The 27,327-nt window shown below is 46.0% G+C and overlaps 1 protein-coding gene across 1 annotated transcript; it reads left to right on the top strand.

The window, feature by feature from the left end:
• The first annotated feature begins 1,962 nt into the window (after positions 1 to 1,962).
• Positions 1,963 to 8,923, top strand: LOC119338969. The gene is made up of 3 exons (XM_037611166.1): positions 1,963 to 2,178; positions 7,983 to 8,113; positions 8,434 to 8,923. Exons 1-3 carry the CDS (start codon positions 1,963 to 1,965, stop codon positions 8,921 to 8,923), a joined length of 837 nt encoding a protein of 278 aa, XP_037467063.1.
• Positions 8,924 to 27,327: the final 18,404 nt, after the last annotated feature.

Below are 27,327 nucleotides of genomic sequence, written 5' to 3'. Positions count from 1 at the left end.
CGCGGGCCTGCAGCGGGCTGCGCGGGCTGGCGGCGGGGACGACGGCGGGAGGCCACGCGTCGGGCTGCGATTGGCTGGGGAGCGGCGGCGGACATGTCCGGCTCGGGACGGACATGTCCGGCGCGACGCGGATGGGAAAACTAGGGTTTCGGGGGGATTTGATCCGCGAATTTCGGGGGAGGGGCTAGTTTTATAGGTAGAGGGAGCTAGGAGATTCCAAATGAGGAGCGGTTTTCGGCCACGCGATCGTGATCAAACGACCGAGAGCATGGAGGTGAGTTAGGTGGGTTTTGGGCCAGTTTGGAAGGGTGTTGGGCTGCAAAGAGAAAGGGGGGGTTTACGGTTACCCGGTTAACCGTTGGAGTACCAAACGACCTCCAAATGGCACGAAACTTGACAGGCGGTCTACCGATACTATACCAAGGCCACTTGGCAAGCCTCGGTCCATTTCGAGAAAGTTTAACACCCATCATGAAAAGAGAGAAGAGGGGGACGCCGGAGGGCATAGGAGCGCCGGATTGCAAAACGGACAACGGGGAAAATGTTCGGATGCATGAGACGAACACGTATGCAAAATGAAATGCACATGATGACATGATAAAATGCAACACACAAGCAAATGACATGGCAACGACGACGAATAACTGGCAGACACCTGGCGCATCGAATCTGGGGCGTTACACTGACCAAGTAGTAGCCTGAGTGTGATCCATGCCAAGCCAGCGAAGAATATCGTTCCACACATGAAGGGTGTAGCGACATTAGAACAGTAAGTGGGTTGTCATCTCTGGGCTTTGCTTGCAAAGAGGGCATAGCCCGCAGTTGGGACACCGACGTCGAGCAAGGCGGTCCGATGTCCAGATTCTATCTTGAAGTACAAGCCATGCGAAAAATTTGCACCACGGAGGAGCCCACACCTTCCACACCGATAGGACCATGGCTGACGTAGTTAGGCCCTCAAACTGCGCCTTGTAAGCCGAGGAAGCTGAGTACGATCCGTCCTTGGTGAACTTCCAAATAATGGAATCCTCCACGTCCTCATCCAGAGTGACTGAGTCAATCTTCTCCCAAAGTGCGACGAACTGGTGGACATGGTCTACTGTGAGACCGTCGGAGAAGTCAATATGAGAGATCCAGGTGTTGTTTGTTAAAGCCTGTTTGACCGAGCAGTTTTTCCTTCGGGAGAGGTCGAAAATGCTAGGCGCTAGGTCCCGTGGGTGCATGCCATCAAGCCAGGAGGAGTTCCAGAACTTAGCCACATGCCCATTGCCAACTGTGACGGAAGTGGCAGCTGCAAAAAAGTCCATGTCTTCATCAGTGCATGGCGTACCCATACTAATCCACAGTCTTGTGGGCTCTTGCCACTTGAACCAGAGCCATCGAAGCCTAAGAGCCTTAGCAAACTTGTCCAAGTTGAGCACACCTAAGCCACCGTGCTTCTTAGGCTTGCAAACAAGGTCTCAATTGACTTTGCATTTCCCACCAGAAACCTTATCAGTGCCCGCCCAAAGATAGGCGCGACGGATAGAATCAATCTTTCTAAGGACCTTAGCTGGGATGTTGAGCGGCGTGAGGTGGTAAATGGCAATGGCAGTGAGAACAGCTTTGACAAGGACGGCCCGACCGGCGGTAGCGACATGTCTTCCTTGCCACGGAGGGAGTTTGCCAACCACCTTATCCTCAAGGTGCTGAAAGTGGATCCTCTTGAGGCGCTTGACCGATAATGGTAGTCCAAGATATCTCATTGGAAAGGACGTGCGGACAGCCGGAAAAGCATGAAGAATGTCTTGAAGATCGACACTTTCACAATATTTCGGCTCCTTTGAGGACACCAGTAAGTATAAGAATTAACTTCCTCTTCCTAACCCGGCCTAGCTATTTCGTTCATGTAAATAGATTTTCAAACTTGCGACCTACATACATTATATAGATGCACATATATATGCAGCGCTTATTCCCCCGATGCGTTTCACGGATGAACCACCTGGGGCACGAGACTTCGCGTGCTCCTACATGCATACTCTCAACGTCTTCTCGGTCAAGCTTGCTGGACTACATCGGGATTTGGCATGGCCATGGCATGTGTTCGGCATCATCGCCGCACGCGACACTCTGGATCACAATCGCAATATCATCTTCCATCGCACCAGGGATAACTGTCAAATCATCCATCAGAAGGTTTGTGTTCGAATTAATTCGTTGCTTCCCACAAGATTCTTCTAGTACATCTTCATCTTGTAATCTCTCTGGCTAACAAGCAATATGCTCATGTTCGTTGTGAATCATATAAGCATCTAACCTTGAGGCCAAACTGCACCATAGTTTTCTAAGTTGACTAAAGTTTGCATTTGAGTATGATCTTGGTGCATCTCTGGTGTCACTATGGTGCACGTTTTCAGGTATATATAGAGGAGTTTTATGGAACAGTAGTGCATGGCATATGCATGCACATTTTCACTCTTCATTTATTATATGTTTAAACTGGTTCTATATAGATCTAAAGGGTTATGAAAATTTAACATGCTTCAAGATCAAAATCAAATTCATGTCGAATATTGTGCCACATGGTTCATTTTTGTGTGGCCAGCATATTTCCAATTGTTAAATTATGATCTAAATTCTAGTACCGTATTGGACTAGACGTAGTACAAATGGTGTGGGCCTTTGCCTTGACGTCGACGCATACGAGTACAACTCATTTACTTGTTCTCCAAGGACTCTCATGTATTGCCCTCTTATATACCCCATGTAGTCGCACCTCAGACGGCCTGTCGTCTCATGCTTGTAATACTCCTCCATCATAGTGATTGCGCCTTCGTGCGTTCGTGGTTTTCTCCTGCAAGGGTTTCCACATAAAAATCCGTGTCTCTTTTGTCTCGTTTATTCTCGTTATTATCTAACAAGTGGTATCAGAGCTGAGGTTCAGATACGAGATTTGAGACAAGAGATTAGGGTTCTGTCCGTGCGTCGCCGCACGCGTCCGTCGATCCGTCCGATCGATTTCTAGCCGAGACCGACAGGACATCGCAGATTGATTCTGCTCCAAAAGCTGCTGCGCGCAGCTACAGTCGTCCGACCCGCCGAGCCGCCGCTGCCGTTGCACGTACAGGCACTACCCTGCCCATGAGCTGTCAAATCGTTTGGTTCAAGTCCCGAAGAGGAGCCGATCCGCCAAGTTGCTAGCCTGCTACGCGACTTTTCAATCGATCCCTACTCTGTTGCTTTGAGTATTAGTACTAGTAGATCAGCCAACTAGTACTTGCTCCACGTGAAGCCAAGATCAGATTCTGCTCCCGATTGCTATGTGCTCACGCGAGACCATCAGGTGCTATTTACTCTGTTCTTTTGTCCGCATATTAAATTCTGTCAAGAATTTTTCTACTGCCTTGTACTACTTTGTGTACACAGATTTAATCTACTCATGGCTTCTATGAAGTATGATTTTCCGCTGCTGGATCGTGACACAAGGTTTACCCTATGGCAAGTCAAGATGCGGGCGTTGTTGGCACAGTCCGATTATGATGAAGCACTGGATAGTTTTGGGAAAAATAGAATTCAAGATTGGACTGATGAGGAGAAAAGAATTGATTGTAAGGCTTTGTCACAAATTCAACTCCATTTGCATAATAATATTTTGCAGGAAGTTTTGAGCGAGAAAACAGCCGCCGCTCTATGGTTAAAGCTGGAAGGGATTTGCATGACAAAAGATCTTACTAGCAAGGTGCATCTGAAGCAAAAATTATTCCTGCACAGGTTACCCGAGGGAGGTAATGTTTTGAATCATATTTCAGAATTTAAAGAGATCATATCTGATCTAGCTGCAATGGAGGTTAAGTATGAAGAAGAAGATACTGCTTTAATGTTACTTTGTTCACTGCCAAGTTCTTATACCAATTTTAGAGACACCATATTATACAGTCGTGATACTCTCACACTTAATGAAGTTAATGAAGCTTTGAACTCTAAGGAGAAGATGAAATTAATGGTGCCTCATGATGGTTCAAGTTCATCCCAAGCCGAGGGATTATCTGTTCGTGGCAGGACAAAGGAGAAGAACTCCAATAATGGAAACAGAGGCAAAAGTAAGAACGGCTACAGGGGCCGGTCGCAATCCAGAGACAAGAAGTATTGTAGATATTGCAGGAGAGACGGGCATGACATCTCTGAGTGTTTCAAGTTGCAGAATAAAGAAAAGAGGAAAGGTAACAAACCAGGTGAAAATTCTGCTAACGTTGCTCGTGATGATAGCTCCGATGATGCTCTTGTCGTTATTGTTGGATGTGCTGAGACCAATGATGAGTGGGTACTTGACACCGCATGCACTTTTCATATGTGTCCACATAGAGATTGGTTTACTACTTTTGATTCCACTACTTCTGCTGGTTCCGTTTTGGGTTTTGATAATTCACCATGCAAAATTGAAGGCAAAGGTTCTATTCGAATCAAGATGTTTGATGGCATAATCAGAACTTTGACAGATGTTCGGTATATTCCAAAGATGAAGAGAAATCTTATTTCTATGAGTGCCCTTGATGCAAAGGGGTACAAGTATTCAGGTGGAGATACTGTTTTGGAAGTCACCAAAGGCTCCCTTGTTGTGATGAAAGGTGACTTAAGTTCGACCAATGGTCTTTATTACCTTCGAGGTTCTACCATTTCAGGTAACGCTACTCCGGTTGTTTCAAAGAATTCTGATTGTGATGCTGCTAACCTTTGGCATATGCGTCTTGGACATATGAGTGAACTTGGTTTAGCAGAGTTAAATAAGAGAGGTCTTCTTGATGGATATGAACCTGGTAAATTGAAATTTTGTGAGCACTATATCTTCGGCAAGCACAAGAGGGTGAAGTTCAATACTTCGACGCATACAACTGAAGGTATTCTTGATTATGTGCATTCTGATTTATGGGGACCATCTCGCAAGAACTCATTAGGTGGTGCAAGTTATATGCTGACTATTATTGATGATTATTCGAGAAAAGTTTGGCCTTATTTCTTGAAGCATAAATATGAAGCATTCTCAGCATTTAAGGAGTAAAAGATTATGATTGAGAGACAAACTGAAAGGAAGGTAAAGATATTTCGCACTGATAATGGTATGGAATTCTGTTCTAAGCAATTTAAAAATTATTGCAAGTCTGAAGGCATTGTCAGACACTACACCGTTCCTTATACTCCTCAACAAAATGGTGTTGCTGAGCATATGAACAGGACCATTATTTCCAGAGCCCGTTGCATGTTGTCCAATGCAGGTTTGCATAGGCGTTTTTGGGCTGAGGCCGCTTCCACTGCTTGTTATCTCATTAATCGTTCACCATCTATTGCTCTTAATAAGAAAACTCCAATTGAGGTATGGTCTGGTTCACCTGCTGATTATTCACAGTTGAGAGTTTTTGGTTGCACTGCTTATGCTCATGTTGATAATGGAAAGTTGGAGCCTAGGGCTGTTAAGTGCATCTTTCTTGGTTATAAGTCTGGTGTTAAAGGTTTTAAATTGTGGAATCCTGAAACCCAGAAGGTGGTTATTAGCAGAAATGTTATCTTTAATGAATTTGCTATGTTACATGATGTTTCATCTACTAATGTTCCCGTTGAGAGAGAACAGCAGCCTATTGTTCAGGAGTCTACTATTCAGGTGGAGCATGTTATTGATTCAGGTGATACATCTGGTAATGAAATTGTTGATGCACATGATGAACCCGTCGTTGATGATGAACATGTCACTCCCACTCCAAATCAGCCTATTGTTCCACCCAGTTGGAATCTTGCACGTGACAGAGTTAGACGGGGTATTAATAAACCTGACAGGTTAATTGAAGAGTGCAATATTGTTTCTTTTGCTTTATCTGTTGCAGAGGAAATTGAAGGTAATTCTGAGCCTTCTTCATATTCCGAGGCTATTATTTCTGGTGATAGTAATAAGTGGATGACCGCTATGCATGATGAGATGGAATCACTTGAAAAGAATGTCACTTGGGATTTAGTAAGATTACCTAGAGAGAAGAAACCTATTCGTTGCAAGTGGGTTTTCAAGAGGGAAGAAGGTGTTTCTCCTAATGATGAGACAAGATATAAAGCAAGGTTAGTTGCTAAAGGTTATAGCCAGATTCCAGGTATTGACTATAACGAAGTCTTTTCTCCTGTTGTGAAGCATAGCTCTATTCGCACTTTACTCAGTATTGTTGCCATGCATGATCTTGAGCTTGAACAATTGGATGTTAAAACTGCATTCTTACATGGAGAATTAGAAGAGGATATTTATATGGAACAACCTGAAGGTTTTGTTATTCCTGGAAAAGAAAAGCTTGTCTGCAAGTTAAAGAAATCTCTTTATGGATTGAAGCAATCCCCTAGACAGTGGTACAAGAGATTTGACACCTTTATGCTCTCTCAAGGTTTCAAAAGGTCTAATTATGATAGTTGTGTTTATTTGAAAACTGTCAATGGTTCAACTATTTATTTGCTCCTTTATGTTGATGATATGCTTATTGCTGCAAAGAGTATGTCAGATATTGATGAACTAAAGAAGCAATTGAGTAACGAATTTGAGATGAAGGATTTGGGTGCAGCAAAGAAAATACTTGGCATGGAAATATCCAGAGATAGACCGTCTGGAAAATTATATCTAAGTCAGAGAGGATATATTGATAAAGTTCTTCGTCGTTTTAATATGCATGATGCCAAGCCGGTGAGTACACCGTTAGCTGCACACTTCAAATTGTCATCAGCTTTATGTCCTAAGTCAGATGCAGATACTGAGTACATGTCTAGAGTTCCCTATTCAAGTGCAGTTGGTTCACTTATGTACGCCATGGTTTGTTCTCATCCTGACTTATCATATGCATTGAGTGTTGTCAGTAGATACATGGCTAATCCGGGAAAAGAGCATTGGAGAGCAGTTCAGTGGATTTTCAGATACCTGCGTGGTACTTCTAATGCTTATTTACAGTTTGGAAAAACTAGAGATGGACTTGTTGGTTTTGTTGATTCTGATTTTGCTGGTGATTTGGATAAGAGAAGATCACTCACAGGTTATGTTTTCACCATTGGTGGTTGTGCTGTGAGTTGGAGAGCAACTTTGCAGTCTATTGTGGCTTGTTCCACTACTGATGCCGAGTATATGGCTATTTCCGAGGCATGCAAAGAAGCTATCCGGTTGAAAGGTTTGTACACTGAGCTTTGTGGAGATTCATCTTGCCCTACCATATTTTCTGACAGTCAAAGTGCCATATATCTTACAAAGAATCCAATGTATCATGAGAGGACAAAGCACATTGATGTTAGATTTCACTATATTCGAGATGTTGTTGCTGAAGGTGATTTGAAGGTATGCAAGATAAGTACTCATGATAATCCTGCTGATATGATGACAAAGCCAGTTCCTACCAATAAGTTTGAGCTTTGCTCAGGCTTAGTTGGTATTTCTCACTAGTTCGATGGACTTTGACGCACAAGGTGTTTATACCGATTTGGATGGAGTTATCTACTTTCTTCGACTACTTGAGGGAATTTGGATCAAGGTGGAGATTGTTAAATTATGATCTAAATTCTAGTACCGTATTGGACTAGACGTAGTACAAACGGTGTGGGCCTTTGCCTTGATGTCGGCGCGTACGGGTACAACTCGTTTACTTGTCCTCCAAGGACTCTCATGTATTGCCCTCTTATATACCCCATGTAGTCGCACCTCAGACGGCCTGTCGTCTCGTGCTTGTAATACTCCTCCATCATAGTGATTGCGCCTTCGTGCGTCCGTGGTTTTCTCCCGCAAGGGTTTCCACGTAAAAATCCGTGTTTCTTTTGTCTCGTTTATTCTCGTTATTATCTAACACTAATTACCATTGTTCTGGTTAGTTTCACTTGATATATGTCTCATATTTTATTTTAATTTTTACGGGGACTTACACACGTCTTCTTATTAATTATTAAGGAGGAACTATATATCAGCATTACTCAGTTCACTAATCACTGTGTGCATGCAGGATCCCTACCTAGAATTGACAGGTCCTATCCGTGGCATCGTGGTGATTGATCCCGTGAAATTTGAGGTTGTGCTGAAAGCAAAGGGCTCCACTGAATCCGAGGACAAAGATTTAAGCTTTCTGGTTGTGCGGTACTCCCTCCTTTCCGGTTTATAGTGCTCAATTTCAAAAATCTCACCAATCAAGGTAGATGGCGAGTGGTGGAATATTTTTTGTATTTTTGCAAAAGCACCTAATTAATGCTCTTGTTATCCTCAAAAAATTATGTTTATCAATGCATTAATTGCAATGCATGCATAAAATACATGCATTGGTTAATTTTCTCTTAATACTTGCATGCAATGATTTAATGCACCTTGAAATCTGAACATGTGATGGAAAACAACCAAATTAAGCCTTATAAAATGAAAAAACTAAAATTTTGAAATAAACCCTATAAACCGGAAAGGAGGGAGTACTTAAGTGACGGTAGTCAGAGTCGGTCACTTGCGATCAACAAAATCAGGACTAGCAAGCTTAGCACACTAGAGTTGACATTCGGCCACATTGTTCGCTCTGTGGAGGCCACGATTAGTGTGAGAGTGATTGGCGGGTCATGGCCAGATGGGTTTCGAGGTGTATTTACCGCTGCCACTGGCAGCATAACCCACATGAAGTTCTTGTTGCTTTCTTTTAGAAACTGTAAGTTTCCTGTCAAGTCCGACGGAATGATCTTGCTGTCACGCTGTGTTGTTTACGTCGAACTCGATGGAGAGCTCGGGGTTTCCGTCATGGCACGGTGCGAAGACAAGGAGACAACTGTTGATCAGAGTGATGATAACGTTTTTACACCTAAGAAAGCCGGTAGAAGCCATGATATCCTCAAGATTGGGCCGTGTGAGATGGAAGTCACCGTGGCCTGGTCCGTTTTCTCGGATCGTATACTTGTGCGTGGCGGATAGGCTGGTGCTAGCAGGAGCTCGCCTCCGGGCATATGTGATCATATTTTTTCGATCGATGATTAGTTGCTGGAATTATAGGGTGTATTTGTGTTTACAACGCCATGTAATCAATTTTGGTTTGTCTGAATTGGTGCTTTGTACTGACTAATGATCATGGTATTTTAGTTTTGATGCCTGTAAGCACAAATTAACATAGTGTGACGTATTAACGGGTCACCTCTTTGTGTAGTTCTTTTTTGCCACTCAGTATCAGCATGGGTAACTGTGGTACCTGTTGTTTCATACTTTAAGGTAGGTAGAAGTACGTATTCTGCTGTACTCTAGAGGTACCTTGATGCGGAGCATCCTACGATCATTCCCAAGCCTCAAGCGGACATACGACGAGACCTCAAACATATGCTATTGGACACAAGGTGAATCTGTTCCTAAATGCTTCCCCTTTCCACTACGTGTGCTCAGGAACCGAGGAGACAACCATGGAGATGCTCGGAGCATAGGACAAGTCCACACGGAAGCGGGTCAAGAAGTGCCTCAAGTGGAGTCGCCGCGGAGCTACATCGGCCGGACAACCGGCGCCACCAACCAGAAGAAGACCAGAGAGAGACGGACGCTAGGCGACTCTACAGCGGCCGGACATCCGGCTGACCCCCGGACATCCGGCGCTCGGCGAACAGCCGGACATCCGGCTCGACCCCCGGAAATCCGGCGCCCCATCACAGAAGCTGGACCCTGCCAGCCCGGACATCCGGCGTCACGGGAAGGCCCGGACATCCGGCCCCTCCCGCCTGCGTGTAGAGCATCTGGGCCGAGGCCCATGTACCCCTTCGCCCCTTAGACTCCCCCTCCACCTATGTTTTAGGGTTAGCATAGGTTTGGCTCATTTGAGATAGAGCTTTGCTCATCCATACAGATCTACTCCTCGTGAGAGACCGCGGCCTCTTCGGAGAAGATCCATCTTGGATTCAAGACCCCATTCATGGGATGACCCTCAAGACCTCCTCATGGAGATGAACTAGCTACTTGTATCGTCCCTTGTTGGATTCATATCGTGTATCTCTTTGTGTTTCGAGAATCTAGAATATGTGTGACCATACCTTGTTGGTTGAGTGATTTCTCTTGTGTTTCTCCTTGTGTTCCCCTCGTTTTTCCCAATCGTGTTCTTCGTAGGATCCCCTCCTCGTGTTCCCCTCTGATCCTTGGATCGGGCGGTGGCGACGCTTCGGTGCCGTATCCTTCCTGAAGGCACCGCCTTGGAAAGAGCCCACGGTTCGTCATATGCGGCTTCACTTCTTCGGATGAAGCCTCCGACGGCTTTTGTAGTGCTAGGGTGTGTGTTGCTGTGCTCAGCGCCTATGTATCCTGCCTTGGGTGCGTGTGTGTGTGGGTTTGTGGTGGGTGAGTGCGGTTGTACCGGGCACTGTGGATCTTTGCTTTATATATAAAGCGGGGCGAAAGCCTTTTTCGGTAATCATGAAAGATCGGGCATCTAGGGTTCTACCCTACATCATACTCTTTCTATCCAGCTCTTGCCTGGGAACTGAGGTAAAATGGACAAAAATGACACGAGGTGAAAGAAACTCACAAAATGCACTGTAGGCGAAACTATTTCACCTAGCTAACCCTTTCGAGTAGCGCCTGATAGTTCGGCGCTACACAACACTGCTTGGCGCCCGTCTGACAGGCGCTACACGCCTCGCCAGGGTCAGGAGGGGCCCCACCCCTAGTTAAGTAGCGCCTAGACCAAAAGCGCTATACTACCTTGTGTAGCGTCTAGCAAAAAGGCGCTACACATTGACTTCGTAACCATCATGGGCCGGCCCTCCCCCATCCCACTCATTCCTCCAAGGAACAGAGAGGGTCGTCTGCGGCTTTCTCCCTCCCCCCTCTCAATCCCATCTCCAAATCCTCCCGATCTGAAGATTTCCTTCGTAGATTTCTGCCCCAATCACTACTGGAATCAGGGAATTTGCTGTAAGCTAGTTCTTTGCCGTCCGCTAGCAGACGGCAAAGAAGGTCTTTGCCGTCTACTTCCAAAAAACAGACGGCAAAGAACTGGCAAAGATACAGTTTGCCATCTGTCAGTTCTTTGTCGTCAGCCAGTGGACGACAAAGGGGCCAAAGGCAGACGATAAAGAGACACTAGTAGAAAATAGGGCTTTGGTTCAGGCCCGGCCAGCCTATTAGTCCTAGTTCAGTCAAGAACCGGGACCCATGGGGGCATAGGTCCCGGTTCGTAAGGCCAGTGGACTGGCCGGGCCATCATGGGGCATTGGTCCCGGTTCCTCTGGCCCCTTTGGTCTCGGTTCCTCTGGCCCCTTTGGTCCCGGTTCCAGGCACGAATCGGGACCAATATGCCTCGCTCCTGGCCCACCATCATTGGTCCCGGTTGGTGGCATGAACCGGGACCAAAGGGTGTCTTTTAGTCCCGGTTCCAGCCACAAACTGGGACCAATGAGTTGCCTATATATACCCCCTCGATCGCGAGCAGAGTACTCCACTGCTCTGTTTTCCTGGTTGGCCGTTGGAGAGCTTTGTGGTGCTCTAGCTCACCGCCTATGCACATGAGGTGTTCGATGAAATGCCCGAACCACACTTATGCTTTCTCCTCCCGAAACTCCTTATCCAAGCTCCATTTTCCTCGAGATTTGTCTAGGTTTGGCGGTCCGTCCTGTCCCGTCCCCGTCCTCACCGATGTTGATCGCCCGCGCCGATCTCGTCGCCTGCACCACCATGGTGTACCTCTTGATCTTATCTTCTTTCTAAAATAAAAAAGTTCTTACTTGTATGATTTAGATAGATACTTGTGTAGTTTTCTTACTTATTATTGTTTGTTATTATATAGTGCGATGTTTTTGGTATCCGCCTCCGTCGGCCCTCGTCCTGTCTATGATTCATATGTGGTATATATATTTTCTTTTATAACTATTAGTTTTATTTAGTGTTTATGACAATTACGCTGAGCAACGTGACATAGATTTTTTTTATCTAGGAGGTATGTGAACCGGAAATTCCAACCGACCCTATTGTCGAGAGGTTAAATTTAGTTGAAGAAGAAAACAATTACTTGAAGGAAAAAATGAAAGAAAATGAGGAGGAGAAGATGATATTGGAGTTGCATGTTGTGGATGTCGTCAATGATCACAAGATCAAGATGGATGCAATGCGCTTGAAGATTAGAAAGATTAGAAAATATGCCATTCATACTTAGGCTTGGTATCATTATGTCGTTGGATCAATTGTTACCTTGGTTGTGGTTATGATCGCATTTGTTGTTGCATTGAAATGTTTTACATAGTTTCAATGTATGGTTTAATTAGATGCTCTGGAGAGCTATACGTTGTTCAGTGAGAACTATGTATGTACTTTGGGTTTAATGTGATGATGAACTGCTATTAATTTGGTCACTTATCTATTCATGATGTACACAGAGATGAACCGACAATGGATATACGGTAACAGACGCACCTCCGAGTACATTAAGGGCGTGAATAATTTTCTCGTAGTGGCTAGGCAAACAAGTAGAAGGGTTTTATGTGTTGTCCATGCCCTATATGTGGGAATACAGGTCTTACTCTGACTTGAAAACCCTTCACACCCACCTTTATAAGGGTTTCACACCACACTATAATGTTTGGACCAAGCATAGAGAAAGAGGGGTTATGATGGAAGACAACGAAGAAGAAGAAGATGATGACAACTATGTGCCCCTGAATACGGTGATGCTGTAACGAGGGAAACTGAAGATGTTGCAACAGGGGAAGCTGAAGATCAAAAGGAACCAAATGATGTGCCCGATGATGATCTTCGCCGGGTCATTGTTGATGCAAAGAGATAGTGCGAAAGTGAAAAGGAGAAGCTGAAGTTCGATCGCATGTTAGAGGATCACAAAAAGGGGTTGTACCCCAATTGCGAAGATGACAACACAAAGCTCGATACCGTACTGGAATTGCTGCAGTGGAAGGTAGAGAATGGTGTGCCTGACAAAGGATTTGAGAAGCTACTGAAAATATTGACGAAGAAGCTTCCAAAGGATAACGAATTGCCTGACAGTACATGCGTAGCAAAGAAGGTCGTATGCCCTCTAGGATTCGAGGTGCAGAAGATACATGCATGCCCTAATGACAACATACTCTACCGCGGTGCGTACAAGGATTTGTACGCATGCCCGGTATGCGGTGCATTGCGGTATAAGATTAGATGAGATGACCCTGATGATGTTGACGGCGAGCGCCCTAGGAAGAGGGTTCCTGCCAAGGTGATGTGGTATGCTCCTATAATACCACGGTTGAAACGCCTGTTCAGAAACAAAGAGCATGCCAAGTTGATGCGATGGCACAGAGAGGACCGTAAGAAAGACAGGAAGTTGAGAGCACCTGCTGACGGATCGCAGTGGAGAAAATCGAGAGAAAGTACTGGGATGAGTTTGTAGGTGACACAAGGAACGTATGGTTTGGTTTAAGCGCGGATGGCATTAATCCTTTTGGGGAGCAGAGCATCAATCACAACACCTGGCCCGTGACTCTATGTATCTATAACCTTCCTCCTTGGTTGTGCATGAAGCGGAAGTTCATTATGATGCAATTTCTCATCCAAGGCCCTAAGCAACCCGGCAACGACATTGATGTGTACCTAAGGCCATTAGTTGAAGAACTTTTTGTCAGGACCCCGACTCGATGCCACATATCTCTAGCATGTAACACTTCATATCACTTTGCGGCCTCACGCACGGTATTCCCACGGGTGTCGTCTTACCTTTGCCCGGGACCGTTTGCGCCTTTTGGCACACGTATATGATAGTGTCGCTAGCACCCATATGATAAGGAGCCCGGGCTGACATGACTAGTCGTAAACCCAAAGTGGCACAGACTTACAGGGACAGGCATCCATGACCCAGCAACGAACGTGTCGGTCATCAGCAAGTGGGTCCGGGCTGTAGCATTGGGCTAGCAGGACTCCGGTAAACCGGGCTGTAGCGGGCTAACAGGACTCCGGTACTCAATGCGTGACATTTCCCCGAAGGGACAGACACAGGAATGAAGAAGGACACATGCCGGCCAGCCTAAGTGTTCCGGAGCAGTAGCAAGCTACCATGGCTCGGTGGAGACACTAGCAGACATTTCCCGGTAAGAGAGGCTACTAAAGATAAACAACTAGATAGTCAGATCCCACACATACCAAGCATTTCAATAACATACACACAATATGCTCGATATGTGCAAATACAACATGGCATCACAACATGACTCTACGACTCAAGTAATTTATTCAATAGGCTCCGAGGAGCGAGATATTACAAACAGGGGTCTCATGACCCAACATTCAGAGCATACAAATCAAAGCACAAGCGGAAGCTATCATGTCTGGGTACAGACATCTATAAATGAAAAAGGCTGAGAAGCCTGACTATCTATCAGATCATGCCGAGGGCACAAGATCGTAGCTGAGGTAACAAGCTAAACGTCGAAGTCCACATGGAACTACTAGTGAGACTGAAGTCTCTCTGCAAAAACATAAAATAGGCAAACGTGAGTACAAATGTACCCAGCAAGACTCACATCAGAACTAACTACATATGCATCATTTTCAACTAGGGGATGGTGGGGTTTAACTGCAGCAAGCCAGCTTTGACTCGGTGGCTATCCTAAACTACGACTGCAAGCGACTCTTTTGAGGTGGCGCACACGAGTCCACATATTCACCATATCAATACACCACTATGGATCCGCTCTCGTCTCCCTACGAGAACGCCATCCATAGCACTCACGCTTATCTTGCGCATTTTAAAGTATCCACTTTCACTTGTCTATGAACTGATATAAGCAACCCAGAAGTCCTTTACCGCGGACACGGCTATTCGAATAGATGATGTTAACCCTGCAGGGGTGTACTTCTTCATACATGTTTCCACCACTTAGCGTCTGCACACGACATGTGCTCGGCAGACTTCAAGCGAAAGCCGACGTGGGTGTAGACCACGACCTACCTAAACACTCAAGTCTCTAGTCCAGGTTTATCGCCTATTCGGGTTCCATCCATGAGGAGATCCGGCCGGAGTTTCGCTCACAGCCCCAAACGATGTGAACAGGGTTCCCGAGATACCAAACGGGCATCCGGTACACCGTGCCACGTACCTACCGCATCACAGCCCACCCCTACGGTCAGCGCTGTCCACGGCCTCTAGTAAGCTACAAACACCAGAAACTACTTGCAACTCCTGGACAGAGGACTAGGGTGAATAAGAAGTCGAGCGGGGTCATATTTCAGGGCCCAATGCATGGTAGTAGCTGAATCATGGATCACAAACACAGAACTCAGTTCCTAAGGACGGCTTCAATGAGACAACCCACCATGTACTCCTACATGGCCTCTCACCGACACCTTTTACCAAATCGTGTTCACACACTTAGCTCACACACAGTAGGACATGTTCACACACCTCTGATTCATCCCGGATGAATCAGACCTGACACAACTCTAAGCAGTAGCAGGCATGACAATAAGCATGAATGAGTAGGCACAACAGGGCTCAAACAACTCCTACTCATGCTAGTGGGTTTCATCTATTTACTGTGGCAATGACAGGTCATGCAGAGGATAAAGGGGTTCAGCTACCGCAGCAAGTAACAGATGAATCGGTGTTGTCCTAATGCATTAAAAGAGAGCAGGGGCGAGAGAGTAGGATTGTATCGGAATGAACAAGGGGGTTTTGCTTGCCTGGCACTTCTGAAGATAACATTGAGTCTTCATCAGTGTCAACGATCACATCATCGGTATCACGTCTATCGAGAGGGGACAAATACCGGCAACACAGAAGGGAACATAATCAATGCAATGCACAATATGATGCATGATCATGACATGGCAAAATGAATGTGTTTTGGGCTAATGCATCTAGCAACAAGTTAAATGGGGTTGGTTTGAATACAAGATTCAAATTCAAACTCCATATGTGATTATTCAAATGCCATTTAATTGATTTGTGCTATACAGCAGCTATAAGTTGTTCTAACATGCATGAAAATAGTACAGATGGATTCCTTGAATTTTTCTGATAATTTTTCATATATAAATTATTTAATTTGGAGCTACGGTTGAATTTCTATGATTTATTGAAGTTTTAGGCATTTTCTGGAATTTCCTGAATAATATTAAATCCAGAAATTCATTAATGCGTCAGCCTGATGTCATGATGACGTCAGCAGGTCAACGTGGCACAGTCCGGTCAACCCCTGACCGGTGGGTCCCGAGTGTCAGTGTCTAACTAAACTAACCTAGCTTAGTTAATACTAACCTAACTTAATTAGCCGGGCGGGGCCCGTAGGTCAGTGAGAGAGAGGGGGTCAAACCGGGCAGTGGGGTCAACCCACGCCGGTCATCGGGTCAGCGGTCGCCGGCGTTTAGCCGCCGGCGAGTCCAGGCGCGGCGGAGGGCTCGGGAAACGCCCTCCGGCGACCAAAACAGCGGCAGCGATCATCTACGCGTAGCTGGCGCTCAGCCGTATCCATCTAAGCAAGCGGGAGGGGCTGAGGTCGAGCGGGCTCGCCGGAATCAGGCTCGCGGCGGCGGCCGAGGTTCGGACCTCGACGGAAACGAGGCTACGGTTGACGAGAGGACGAACGGATGCTTGTTCTGGGCTCCTGGGACCACGCTGAGCGCAGACACGTGCTCAAACACGGGCGGCAGCAACTATGGCCGCGGCGGCGCCATGGCCGTCGGCGAAGAGCTCTCGGCTCGTTGTGAACGGCGGCTAGAGAGGGAGATAGGGCACGGGGAGAGGGGGAATCGGGTCAAAGGCTCACCGCGGAGCTGCAGGGAGGGTTAGTGGGCTCGGGGGCGCGCCGGAGTGGCCGAATCGACGGAGAAGGGCGCCGGGGCCGAAGCTTGAAGACGATGACGATGGCGGCTGCTCGGGGCCCTTCTGGTCGCGTGAGACGACGAGGAGGACGAGGGCGGAACAGCGGAGCTTTGGGAGGCGTCGGGGAGGCGAGACGGTGGCTGTGGCCGCGCGAGCGCTGGTCGGCGGCGACGGGCTCCATTCGGTCGCGGGAGGGGAAGCAGAGGAGCGAGGGGGAGGGAGGTCCAGAGAGCGAGGGAGAAGTGAGAGGGGGTCGGGGAGGCGCGTGGCGTCTCCGGGCGTCGAGGAGGGAGGCAACCAGGCAGGAGGTGGCCAAGCGCGGTGGCGGTGCTCGCCACCGAGCTGCTTCGTGCGCTGGCACGGGAAGAAGACAGGCATGCCCCCTGGTGGTTGGGCTGCACAGTGTTGGGCTGTCCAGGTGGGCTTCGGTGAGCGCCAGGTAAGTGGCCCAGGTGGCCTTCTCTCCCTTTCTTTTATTTCCTCTGTTTGTTTTATTTTTATTTAATTATTTTGCCACTGTTTTGAATTTAAAAATAATTCAAACAATGCCAAAAGCTCCTCTGAATATTTTTATTTTGCTAGATGGACTTTTCCAAAAGCTCATAAAATATTTCAGGGATATTTGAAATTATATTCTAATTATATGAATATAATTCAAATTCAAATAGCTAATGATTTAAATTCAAAGTCCCAAAAATAAATCCTTAAAAATGTTCAATATTTTTGGTTTGGATCAAAACCCTTGCCAAAATATTAAACATCTAAGAAGAGCATTTTGGAACAATGAATGAGATTTTTAGGGTTTTTTGCCCTTCTTTTATTTAGGGTTTTGAGGCTTCCAATTTTCCTCAGTTCAAGTTTCAAAATTTAAACATGATGCAAACACCAGGCAGCACCAGAAGCTAGGGATGTGACAACTCACCCCCACTAAACAAGAATCTCGTCTCGAGATTCAAGCGTAGGGTAAGATGAAGGGGAAACGCAAACTAGTATAATCTTCACGATCCAGGGTGCACTTCAATTGAACGTTGATTCATTCACCATCATTGTCTCGAAGTCTTGCTCTGAGAACTCCAGCTAACATGACAACGAGAGGAAAGGAAAGACCCTAAAAGAATGGTTCTTCTCGAAGGTCGAACAACTCAGGATTAACTCACGGAATGAGACATAGCAACATCTCTCGAGCTGAGAGGCAAAGCACACATCCATAGGAATGGAGTGAAGCAGATGACGAAGGTTCACTAGGTAGACCACAATTCCACACCTAAGAGGGTGGTGAACGGTTGTCAACGTAGCGAGGAGTTGAGTTTCCATAATACCATAACGATGCACCTTAGGGAAGATGACTCATAGAAATATCCCCTTAAGTGGCAAAAAGAATTACCTTTGATTCAGAGATCATTGAGACTCTTTAAACCAACCTAAGGCAATTCTCGACCGATCATTTGGAGGGGGTCGGAAGAATGGCATACTCGGACTTGGATGATGTGGATTACCTTGTTGAAGACAACGTAATGGATGAATTTGCTTACCACCGGAAATGGAAGAGACCCGTGGTAGAATGGCACATTGGCGGTGCAAGCTGGGAACAAAATGCAAATGCTGGGAATGATTCTGGTAACTGGTGAAGAACCCAACAATAGAGAGTGAATTCACTGTTTAAAAAGGTCATAGCATTGCCGAGGAAACTGAGAGGAATCCCAGTTAGTGCCGATGATAACACGTAGCGCTTGTGCGTGCTCTCAAGAACTTGAGCATTTCCATAATCATCAAGATTTTATCAACATCCGTGTCAAGGGAGCTGACAACACAACATACTACCATGATGAATAGCGATGGGCGAAGCAGATGCAAAGGAGGATAACACTTTCTCAGATTTCACCTTAGCGAGGCCAAGGAGACAAAATCTGGATGATCGACCGAGAGACATTTAGCACTCCGCTTCTAATGTTCTCCTTGATGTGCTAGTGTAACCCATTCATAGATATGGTTTAATATCTAGAACATCAAGTAAAAAGGTCGGACGTCGGGAGCACAGGAATCCATAAGGAATAACTACGGAGGTAAATCCTACGAAGTCCTCATGGGGAGGTGGCCAACTTCCTCAATCATGATATTATAATAACAGGTCTTCCGGCTGGGTGTGTTGGCCACGACATCCACCTTACCGGTTATCGAGGGACCAATATTATAGTTCTTGGGAAATGTTCCAACCATTATATCTGCCTGAGATTCAGATCTGGTTGGTGTCAGGATATTCCAGACTCATCGAGTCTAGGAAGAAAAATGAAAGTTTGCAACACAAATCAACGAGATGACGTTGCGAGATTCTCGGGGAGCGAACTACGATAGCAAGCTCCAAAACATGAGCTGGTTCTGCTACACACATGTGAACACGTTGTCCCAGACAAACATTATCACATGGTAGTCTTACAACAAAACACTACCGAGTTCAGGTGGGGAACCATCATTAATGACATCGAAGTCTCCACGCGTGGAAGTCCAAAGAGTTCACCTTGGACAGACTCCTTTATCATTGAACAACTCAATCAGTGGCTTGGTGTGCTTGGAACACATATGGAATGAAGGTTGCAAGTCTCCAGACCACAGAATACTCCGCACATATGCATGACTGACTTGGGATGATTCCAGAGGAAGCAAAACTAACTTTCTCAAATCCACGGCGGCAACTTTCACCAAATGCACGTGTACAAGAGGAAGTCACTCCTTTCATCAAACAAATACTTCATGAGCTAGCATGAAGAAAATGCTTTCAAAAGTTTCCAACACTAGCTTAATGTTCAACAAAATCATGGAGGAGATAAGGATGTTGTCAATGGGCTCAACAACAATTCTTCCGGGTTTCCCTTTAAAAGGAATTCCATAGTTAAGAGAACAAGTGATAGCATTGGTTAGACCCAAAAGATATAATGGTGTATGCTCGAGGGATCAACCACGAGTAAGACAACATTACGAATATCGTTGGTTCTGGTCTGATTGGATGATAGCCCATACTCAAATCAAAGATGGGGTAAGACAATAGGTCCAACAACTGATCACAAGGACCAATTAATGAAGATATCATCTTTCTTCAACACACACACATACACAGAAAGATATCCCTTAACATGAACTAAGTCAGACAGGCTTTTATCTTCCAACTCTCCAAGTTGTTGTTTGGCTTAACCAACTAGCTCAGGGGTATCTAACACCGATTCTTGGAGAGAAAGTGGTTCACAAGAAACCAACTTGATCACGAGCTCAACATAACAGTCAGGTGACGACCTGGTGATACTTCCGAGAAGACATTCAGAAAATCACGAACCACCGGTATGTTACTAAACTTGAGAACAATCTTGCCTTTGAGGGCAAGACGACATGATCAAATGAGTGAGGACTTGAAATAACTCCTAACTCATTGGTCGAGGAGTGCACCAGAAATAGGGACTAGGTAGCATAATTAGTCCTAGAAGGATGATTCAAAAACCAACACGCTAGAATGAAATAATTGTCCATTAACTACCAAGCAACAAGGTTGCTAGGAGTATTGAATTCACACATCACGATTCACTTGTCGGCATTCCGGTTGCGACAACACGGAACCGAGGGATGAATAATGATGGCGAGAAGTATCACTACATCAAGAATTCACAAGAGCCGGTGCAATCCTCATGAAAATCCTGACATAAAGACGGTAATACTTCAGGGTAGAACAAAATCAAAAGCTGGGCTGGCATTTTGATCTGCGGAGCACAATTGCTTTGACCCAATCCTAGATATGGAAGAGGTACTGGAGTTTGTTTCTCCTATCATTCCGCGATAGAATGGCTTGACGGACCACAAGAGTAATAGGCATCGATAAACGAACGCACGCATACTCTTGACTATCAATTGATAGACGAAGGTCAGTAGACAACCAAAGAGGGACAACTCAAAGGAACATACGATTTTCTGAGTTGTGGATGCATGGTTTAGCATGTTGAACCAAGTTCAACATGTTTCTTCCGGATAACCCATGCAGAAAGGTAGAACTGGCAGAGCCACAATATATAATGGAGAACTCATCAAAAATAATCCTGTTGTGATATTTCAGTTCAATGAGGAACTTCTGCCATAAGTAGTTCATGGTATTTGGAAGAACAAGATACCACGGACTTCAAGGACTATCGCAAAGGTTACTAATATCCTAAAGGCACTAGCAATTACTATCAACATGAAGTAGGTAGAGTGAATCTCGGGTTCAAGAACCCAGGAACAGAATGCCTACTAACTAATAACATCACGGGATGCTTTCAAAAATAATGGCCAGAATCATCACACTGGGGATACAAAAGCATTGCTAAATTGCTAGGTGACTTCCTGAATACCTAGGGTCATAATAGTAACTCCAACATATATGTCAAGGTAACGGAGTACCTCAACTCACTGATTAGTGTGGTTAATCTGGCCCATGGGAACATTGAAACGGGAAGAAAGGATTTGCAAATGCATCAGACTACTTAGAAACCTGGGATGACTCGGACAGCATAACGGCTGTAAATGCTCAGAAAAGATTTGAGACATTCACAAAAATGGTGGCATAACCACTCAAAAGCACAATATCAAGGTTTCGAGATCAACAATTAACATACGGAAGTAGTAGGAACTGAACTCAAGCTTAATCCAACAATCTTATAAGTCTACGGATTAGCAACACGTGATCCTGATAGAAAGAAGAGATAGCCTAGTTCTTAATCCCCGCAGGAAAGATAAGATGACTCAGATCAGAAGGCATAAGGTATAAGGAGTAAAAAGAGCCTTACGTTCCATCCCACAATCAATTCCCTTACATATAACTAAAGAATTTCTAGACTCAACATCGACCAGTTTGGCTTGGTAATCCTACAGGCAGTCAAGCTCTGATACCAACGCTGTCAGGACCCCGACTCGATGCCACATATGTCTAGCATGTAACACTTCATATCACTTTGCGACCTCATGCACGGTATTCCCACTGGTGTCATCTTACCTTTGCCCGGGACCGTTTGCGCCTTTTGGCACACGTATATGATAGTGTCGCTAGCACCCATATGATAAGGAGCCCGGGCTGACATGACTAGTCGTAAACCCAAAGTGGCACAGACTTACAGGGACATGCATCCATGACCCAGCAACGAACGTGTCGGTCATCAGCAAGTGGGTTCGGGCTGTAGCACTGGGCTAGCAGGACTCCGGTAAACCGAGCTGTAGCGGGCTAACAGGACTCCGGTACTCAATGCGTGACATTTCCCCGAAGGGACAGACACAGGAACGAAGAAGGACACATGCCGGCCAGCCTAAGTGTTCCGGAGCAGTAGCAAGCTACCATGGCTCGGTGGAGACACTAGCAGACATTTCCCGGTAAGAGAGGCTACTAAAGATAAACAACTAGATAGTCAGATCCCACACATACCAAGCATTTCAATAACATACACACAATATGCTTGATATGTGCAAATACAACATGGCATCACAACATGACTCTACGACTCAAGTAATTTATTCAATAGGCTCCGAGGAGCGAGATATTACAAACAGGGGTCTCATGACCCAACATTCAGAGCATACAAATCAAAGCACAAGCGGAAGCTATCATGTCTGGGTACAGACATCTATAAATGAAAAAGGCTGAGAAGCCTGACTATCTATCAGATCATGCCGAGGGCACAAGATCGTAGCTGAGGTAACAAGCTAAACGTCGAAGTCCACGTGGAACTACTAGTGAGACTGAAGTCTCTCTGCAAAAACATAAAATAGGCAAACGTGAGTACAAATGTACCCAGCAAGACTCACATCAGAACTAACTACATATGCATCATTTTCAACAAGGGGATGGTGGGGTTTAACTGCAGCAAGCCAGCTTTGACTCGGTGGCTATCCTAAACTACGACTGCAAGCGACTCTTTTGAGGTGGCGCACACGAGTCCACATATTCACCATATCAATACACCACTATGGATCCGCTCTCGTCTCCCTACGAGAACGCCATCCATAGCACTCACGCTTATCTTGCGCATTTTAAAGTATCCACTTTCACTTGTCTATGAACTGATATAAGCAACCCAGAAGTCCTTTACCGCGGACACGGCTATTCGAATAGATGATGTTAACCCTGCAGGGGTGTACTTCTTCATACATGTTTCCACCACTTAGCGTCTGCACACGACATGTGCTCGGCAGACTTCAAGCGAAAGCCGACGTGGGTGTAGACCACGACCTACCTAAACACTCAAGTCTCTAGTCCAGGTTTATCGCCTATTCGGGTTCCATCCATGAGGAGATCCGGCCGGAGTTTCGCTCACAGCCCCAAACGATGTGAATAGGGTTCCGTGACACCAAACGGGCGCCCGGTATACCCGGCCACATGCCTACCGCATCACAGCCCACCCCTACGGTCAGCGCTGTCCACGGCCTCCAGCATACTACAAACACTAGAAACTACTTGCAACTCCTGGACAGAGGACAAGGGTGAATAAGAAGTCGAGCGGGGTCATATTTCAGGGCCCAATGTATGGTAGTAGCTGAATCATGGATCACAAACACAGAACTCAGTTCCTGAGGACGGCTTCAATGAGACAACCCACCATGTACTCCTACATGGCCTCTCACCGACACCTTTTACCAAATCGTGTTCACACACTTAGCTCACACACAGTAGGACATGTTCACACACCTCTGATTCATCCCGGATGAATCAGACCTGACACAACTCTAAGCAGTAGCAGGCATGACAGTAAGCATGAATGAGTAGGCACAACAGGGCTCAAACAACTCCTACTCATGCTAGTGGGTTTCATCTATTTACTGTGGCAATGACAGGCCATGCAGAGGATAAAGGGGTTCAGCTACCGCAGCAAGTAACAGATGAATCGGTGTTGTCCTAATGCATTAAAAGAGAGCAGGGGCGAGAGAGTAGGATTGTATCGGAATGAACAAGGGGGTTTTGCTTGCCTGGCACTTCTGAAGATAACATTGAGTCTTCATCAGTGTCAACGATCACATCATCGGTATCACGTCTATCGAGAGGGGACAAATACCGGCAACACAGAAGGGAACACAATCAATGCAATGCACAATATGATGCATGATCATGACATGGCAAAATGAATGTGTTTTGGGCTAATGCATCTAGCAACAAGTTAAATGGGGTTGGTTTGAATACAAGATTCAAATTCAAACTCCATATGTAATTATTCAAATGCCATTTAATTGATTTGTGCTATACAGCAGCTATAAGTTGTTCTAACATGCATGAAAATGGTACAGATGGATTCCTTGAATTTTTCTGATAATTTTTCATATATAAATTATTTAATTTGGAGCTACGGTTGAATTTCTATGATTTATTGAAGTTTTAGGCATTTTCTGGAATTTCCTGAATAATATTAAATCCAGAAATTCATTAATGCGTCAGCCTGATGTCATGATGACGTCAGCAGGTCAACGTGGCACAGTCCGGTCAACCCCTGACCGGTGGGTCCCGAGTGTCAGTGTCTAACTAAACTAACCTAGCTTAGTTAATACTAACCTAACTTAATTAGCCGGGCGGGGCCCGCAGGTCAGTGAGAGAGAGGGGGTCAAACCGGGCAGTGGGGTCAACCCACGCCGGTCATCGGGTCAGCGGTCGCCGGCGTTTAGCCGCCGGCGAGTCCAGGCGCGGCGGAGGGCTCGGGAAACGCCCTCCGGCGACCAAAACAGCGGCAGCGATCATCTACGCGTAGCTGGCGCTCAGCCGTATCCATCTAAGCAAGCGGGAGGGGCTGAGGTCGAGCGGGCTCGCCAGAATCAGGCTCGCGGCGGCGGCCGAGGTTCGGACCTCGACGGAAACGAGGCTACGGTTGACGAGAGGACGAACGGATGCTTGTTCTGGGCTCCTGGGACCACGCTGAGCGCAGACACGTGCTCAAACACGGGCGGCAGCAACTGTGGCCGCGGCGGCGCCATGGCCGTCGGCGAAGAGCTCTCGGCTCGTTGTGAACGGCGGCTAGAGAGGGAGATAGGGCACGGGGAGAGGGGGAATCGGGTCAAAGGCTCACCGCGGAGCTGCAGGGAGGGTTAGTGGGCTCGGGGGCGCGCCGGAGTGGCCGAATCGACGGAGAAGGGCGCCGGGGCCGAAGCTTGAAGACGATGGCGATGGCGGCTGCTCGGGGCCCTTCTGGTCGCGTGAGACGATGAGGAGGACGAGGGCGGAACAGCGGAGCTTTGGGAGGCGTCGGGGAGGCGAGACGGTGGCTGTGGCCGCGCGAGCGCTGGTCGGCGGCGACGGGCTCCATTCGGTCGCGGGAGGGGAAGCAGAGGAGCGAGGGGGAGGGAGGTCCAGAGAGCGAGGGAGAAGTGAGAGGGGGTCGGGGAGGCGCGTGGCGTCTCCGGGCGTCGAGGAGGGAGGCAACCAGGCAGGAGGTGGCCAAGCGCGGTGGCGGTGCTCGCCACCGAGCTGCTTCGTGCGCTGGCACGGGAAGAAGACAGGCATGCCCCCTGGTGGTTGGGCTGCACAGTGTTGGGCTGTCCAGGTGGGCTTCGGTGAGCGCCAGGTAAGTGGCCCAGGTGGCCTTCTCTCCCTTTCTTTTATTTCCTCTGTTTGTTTTATTTTTATTTAATTCTTTTGCCACTGTTTTGAATTTAAAAATAATTCAAACAATGCCAAAAGCTCCTCTGAATATTTTTATTTTGCTAGATGGACTTTTCCAAAAGCTCATAAAATATTTCAGGGATATTTGAAATTATATTCTAATTATATGAATATAATTCAAATTCAAATAGCTAATGATTTAAATTCAAAGTCCCAAAAATAAATCCTTAAAAATGTTCAATATTTTTGGTTTGGATCAAAACCCTTGCCAAAATATTAAACATCTAAGAAGAGCATTTTGGAACAATGAATGAGATTTTTAGGGTTTTTTGCCCTTCTTTTATTTAGGGTTTTGAGGCTTCCAATTTTCCTCAGTTCAAGTTTCAAAATTTAAACATGATGCAAACACCAGGCGGCACCAGAAGCTAGGGATGTGACACTTTTATAGTTGTGGATTAGAAACGGTGTACGTGTGTGGGATGAGCGCAAACAGGAGGAATTTCACCTGCATGCGTTGTTGTTTGTAACCATCAATGATTGGCCTGCTCTCAGTAACCTTTCAGGACAGACAAACAAGGGATACCACGCATGCACGCACTATTTAGATGACACCGAAAGTATATACCTGGAAAAATGCAGGAAGAATGTGTACTTGGGGCATCGTCGATTTCTTCCAACCAACCATCAATGTCGAAAGAAAGGCAAGCATTTCAAAGGCGAGGCAGATCACCGGAAGAAGCCCGCCATGCGTACCGGTGATCACGTAGTTGCTATGGCCAATGATTTAAAAATAATCTTTGAAAAGGGTCCTGGCGGACTATCTGTTCCGAATGACGCTGAGGGACGCGCACCCATGTGAAAGAAGAAATCCATATTTTGGGACCTACCCTACTGGAAAGACCTAGAGGTCCACTCTTCAATCGACGTGATGCATGTGATGAAGAACATTTGCGTGAATCTGCTAGGCTTCTTGGGCGTGTATGGGAAGACAAAAGATACACCGGAGGCACGGGAGTGATGACCCACAAGTGTAGGGGATCTATCGTAGTCCTTTCGATAAGTAAGAGTGTCGAACCCAACGAGGAACAGAAGGAAATGATAAGCGGTTTTCAGTAAGGTTTTCTCTGCAAGCACTGAAATTGTAGGTAATAGATAGTTTTGTGATAAGATAAATTGTAACGAGTAACAAGAAATGAAAGTAAATAAAGTGCAGCAAGGTGGCCTAATCCTTTATGTAGCAAAGGATAAGCCTGGACAATTTCTAATAATGAGAAAGGAGCTCCCGAGGACACATGGGAATTATCGTCAAGCTAGTTTTCATCACGTTCATATGATTCGCGTTCGGTACTTCGATAATTTGATATGTGGGTGGACCGGTGCTTGGGTACTGCCCTTACTTGGACAAGCATCCCACTTATGATTAACCCCTATTGCAAGCATCCGCAACTACAAAAGAAGTATTAAGGTAAACCTAACCATAGCATTAAACAAATGGATCCAAATCAACCCCTAATGAAGCAACGCATAAACTAGGGTTTAAGCTTCTGTCACTCTAGCAACCCATTATCTACTTATTACTTCCCTATGCCTTCCTCTAGGCCCAAATAATGGTTAAGTGTCATGTAGTCGACGTTCACATAACACCACTAGAGGAAAAGACAACATACATCTCATCAAAATATCGAACGAATACCAAATTCACATGACTACTAATAGCAAGACTTCACCCATGTCCTCAGGAACAAACATAACTACTCACAAAGCATATTCATGTTCATAATCAGAGGAGTAATAATATGCATAAAGGATCTGAACATATGATCTTCCACCAAGTAAACCAATTAGCATCAACTACAAGGAGTAATCAACACTACTAGCAACCCACAGGTACCAATTTGTGGTTTGGATACAAGATTGGATACAAGAGATGAACTAGGGTTTTGAGAGGAGATGGTGCTGGTG

Source organism: Triticum dicoccoides, chromosome 7B (assembly GCF_002162155.2).
Source record: "Triticum dicoccoides isolate Atlit2015 ecotype Zavitan chromosome 7B, WEW_v2.0, whole genome shotgun sequence".
Lineage (NCBI taxonomy): Eukaryota > Viridiplantae > Streptophyta > Magnoliopsida > Poales > Poaceae > Triticum > Triticum dicoccoides.
The sequence above is the reverse complement of the archived record's forward strand: the minus strand, read 5'-3'. Positions and strand labels throughout refer to the sequence as shown.

Bases quoted from the DNA above. Each gene is read 5' to 3' on its own strand.
- LOC119338969 (XM_037611166.1), top strand. From the start codon at position 1,963: ATGCGTTTCACGGATGAACCACCTGGGGCACGAGACTTCGCGTGCTCC. The intron at 2,179-7,982 runs GTTTGTGTTCGA...GTGTGCATGCAG, and splicing joins GTCAAATCATCCATCAGAAG to GATCCCTACCTAGAATTGAC. The intron at 8,114-8,433 runs GTACTCCCTCCT...ACCGGAAAGGAG, and splicing joins TTAAGCTTTCTGGTTGTGCG to GGAGTACTTAAGTGACGGTA.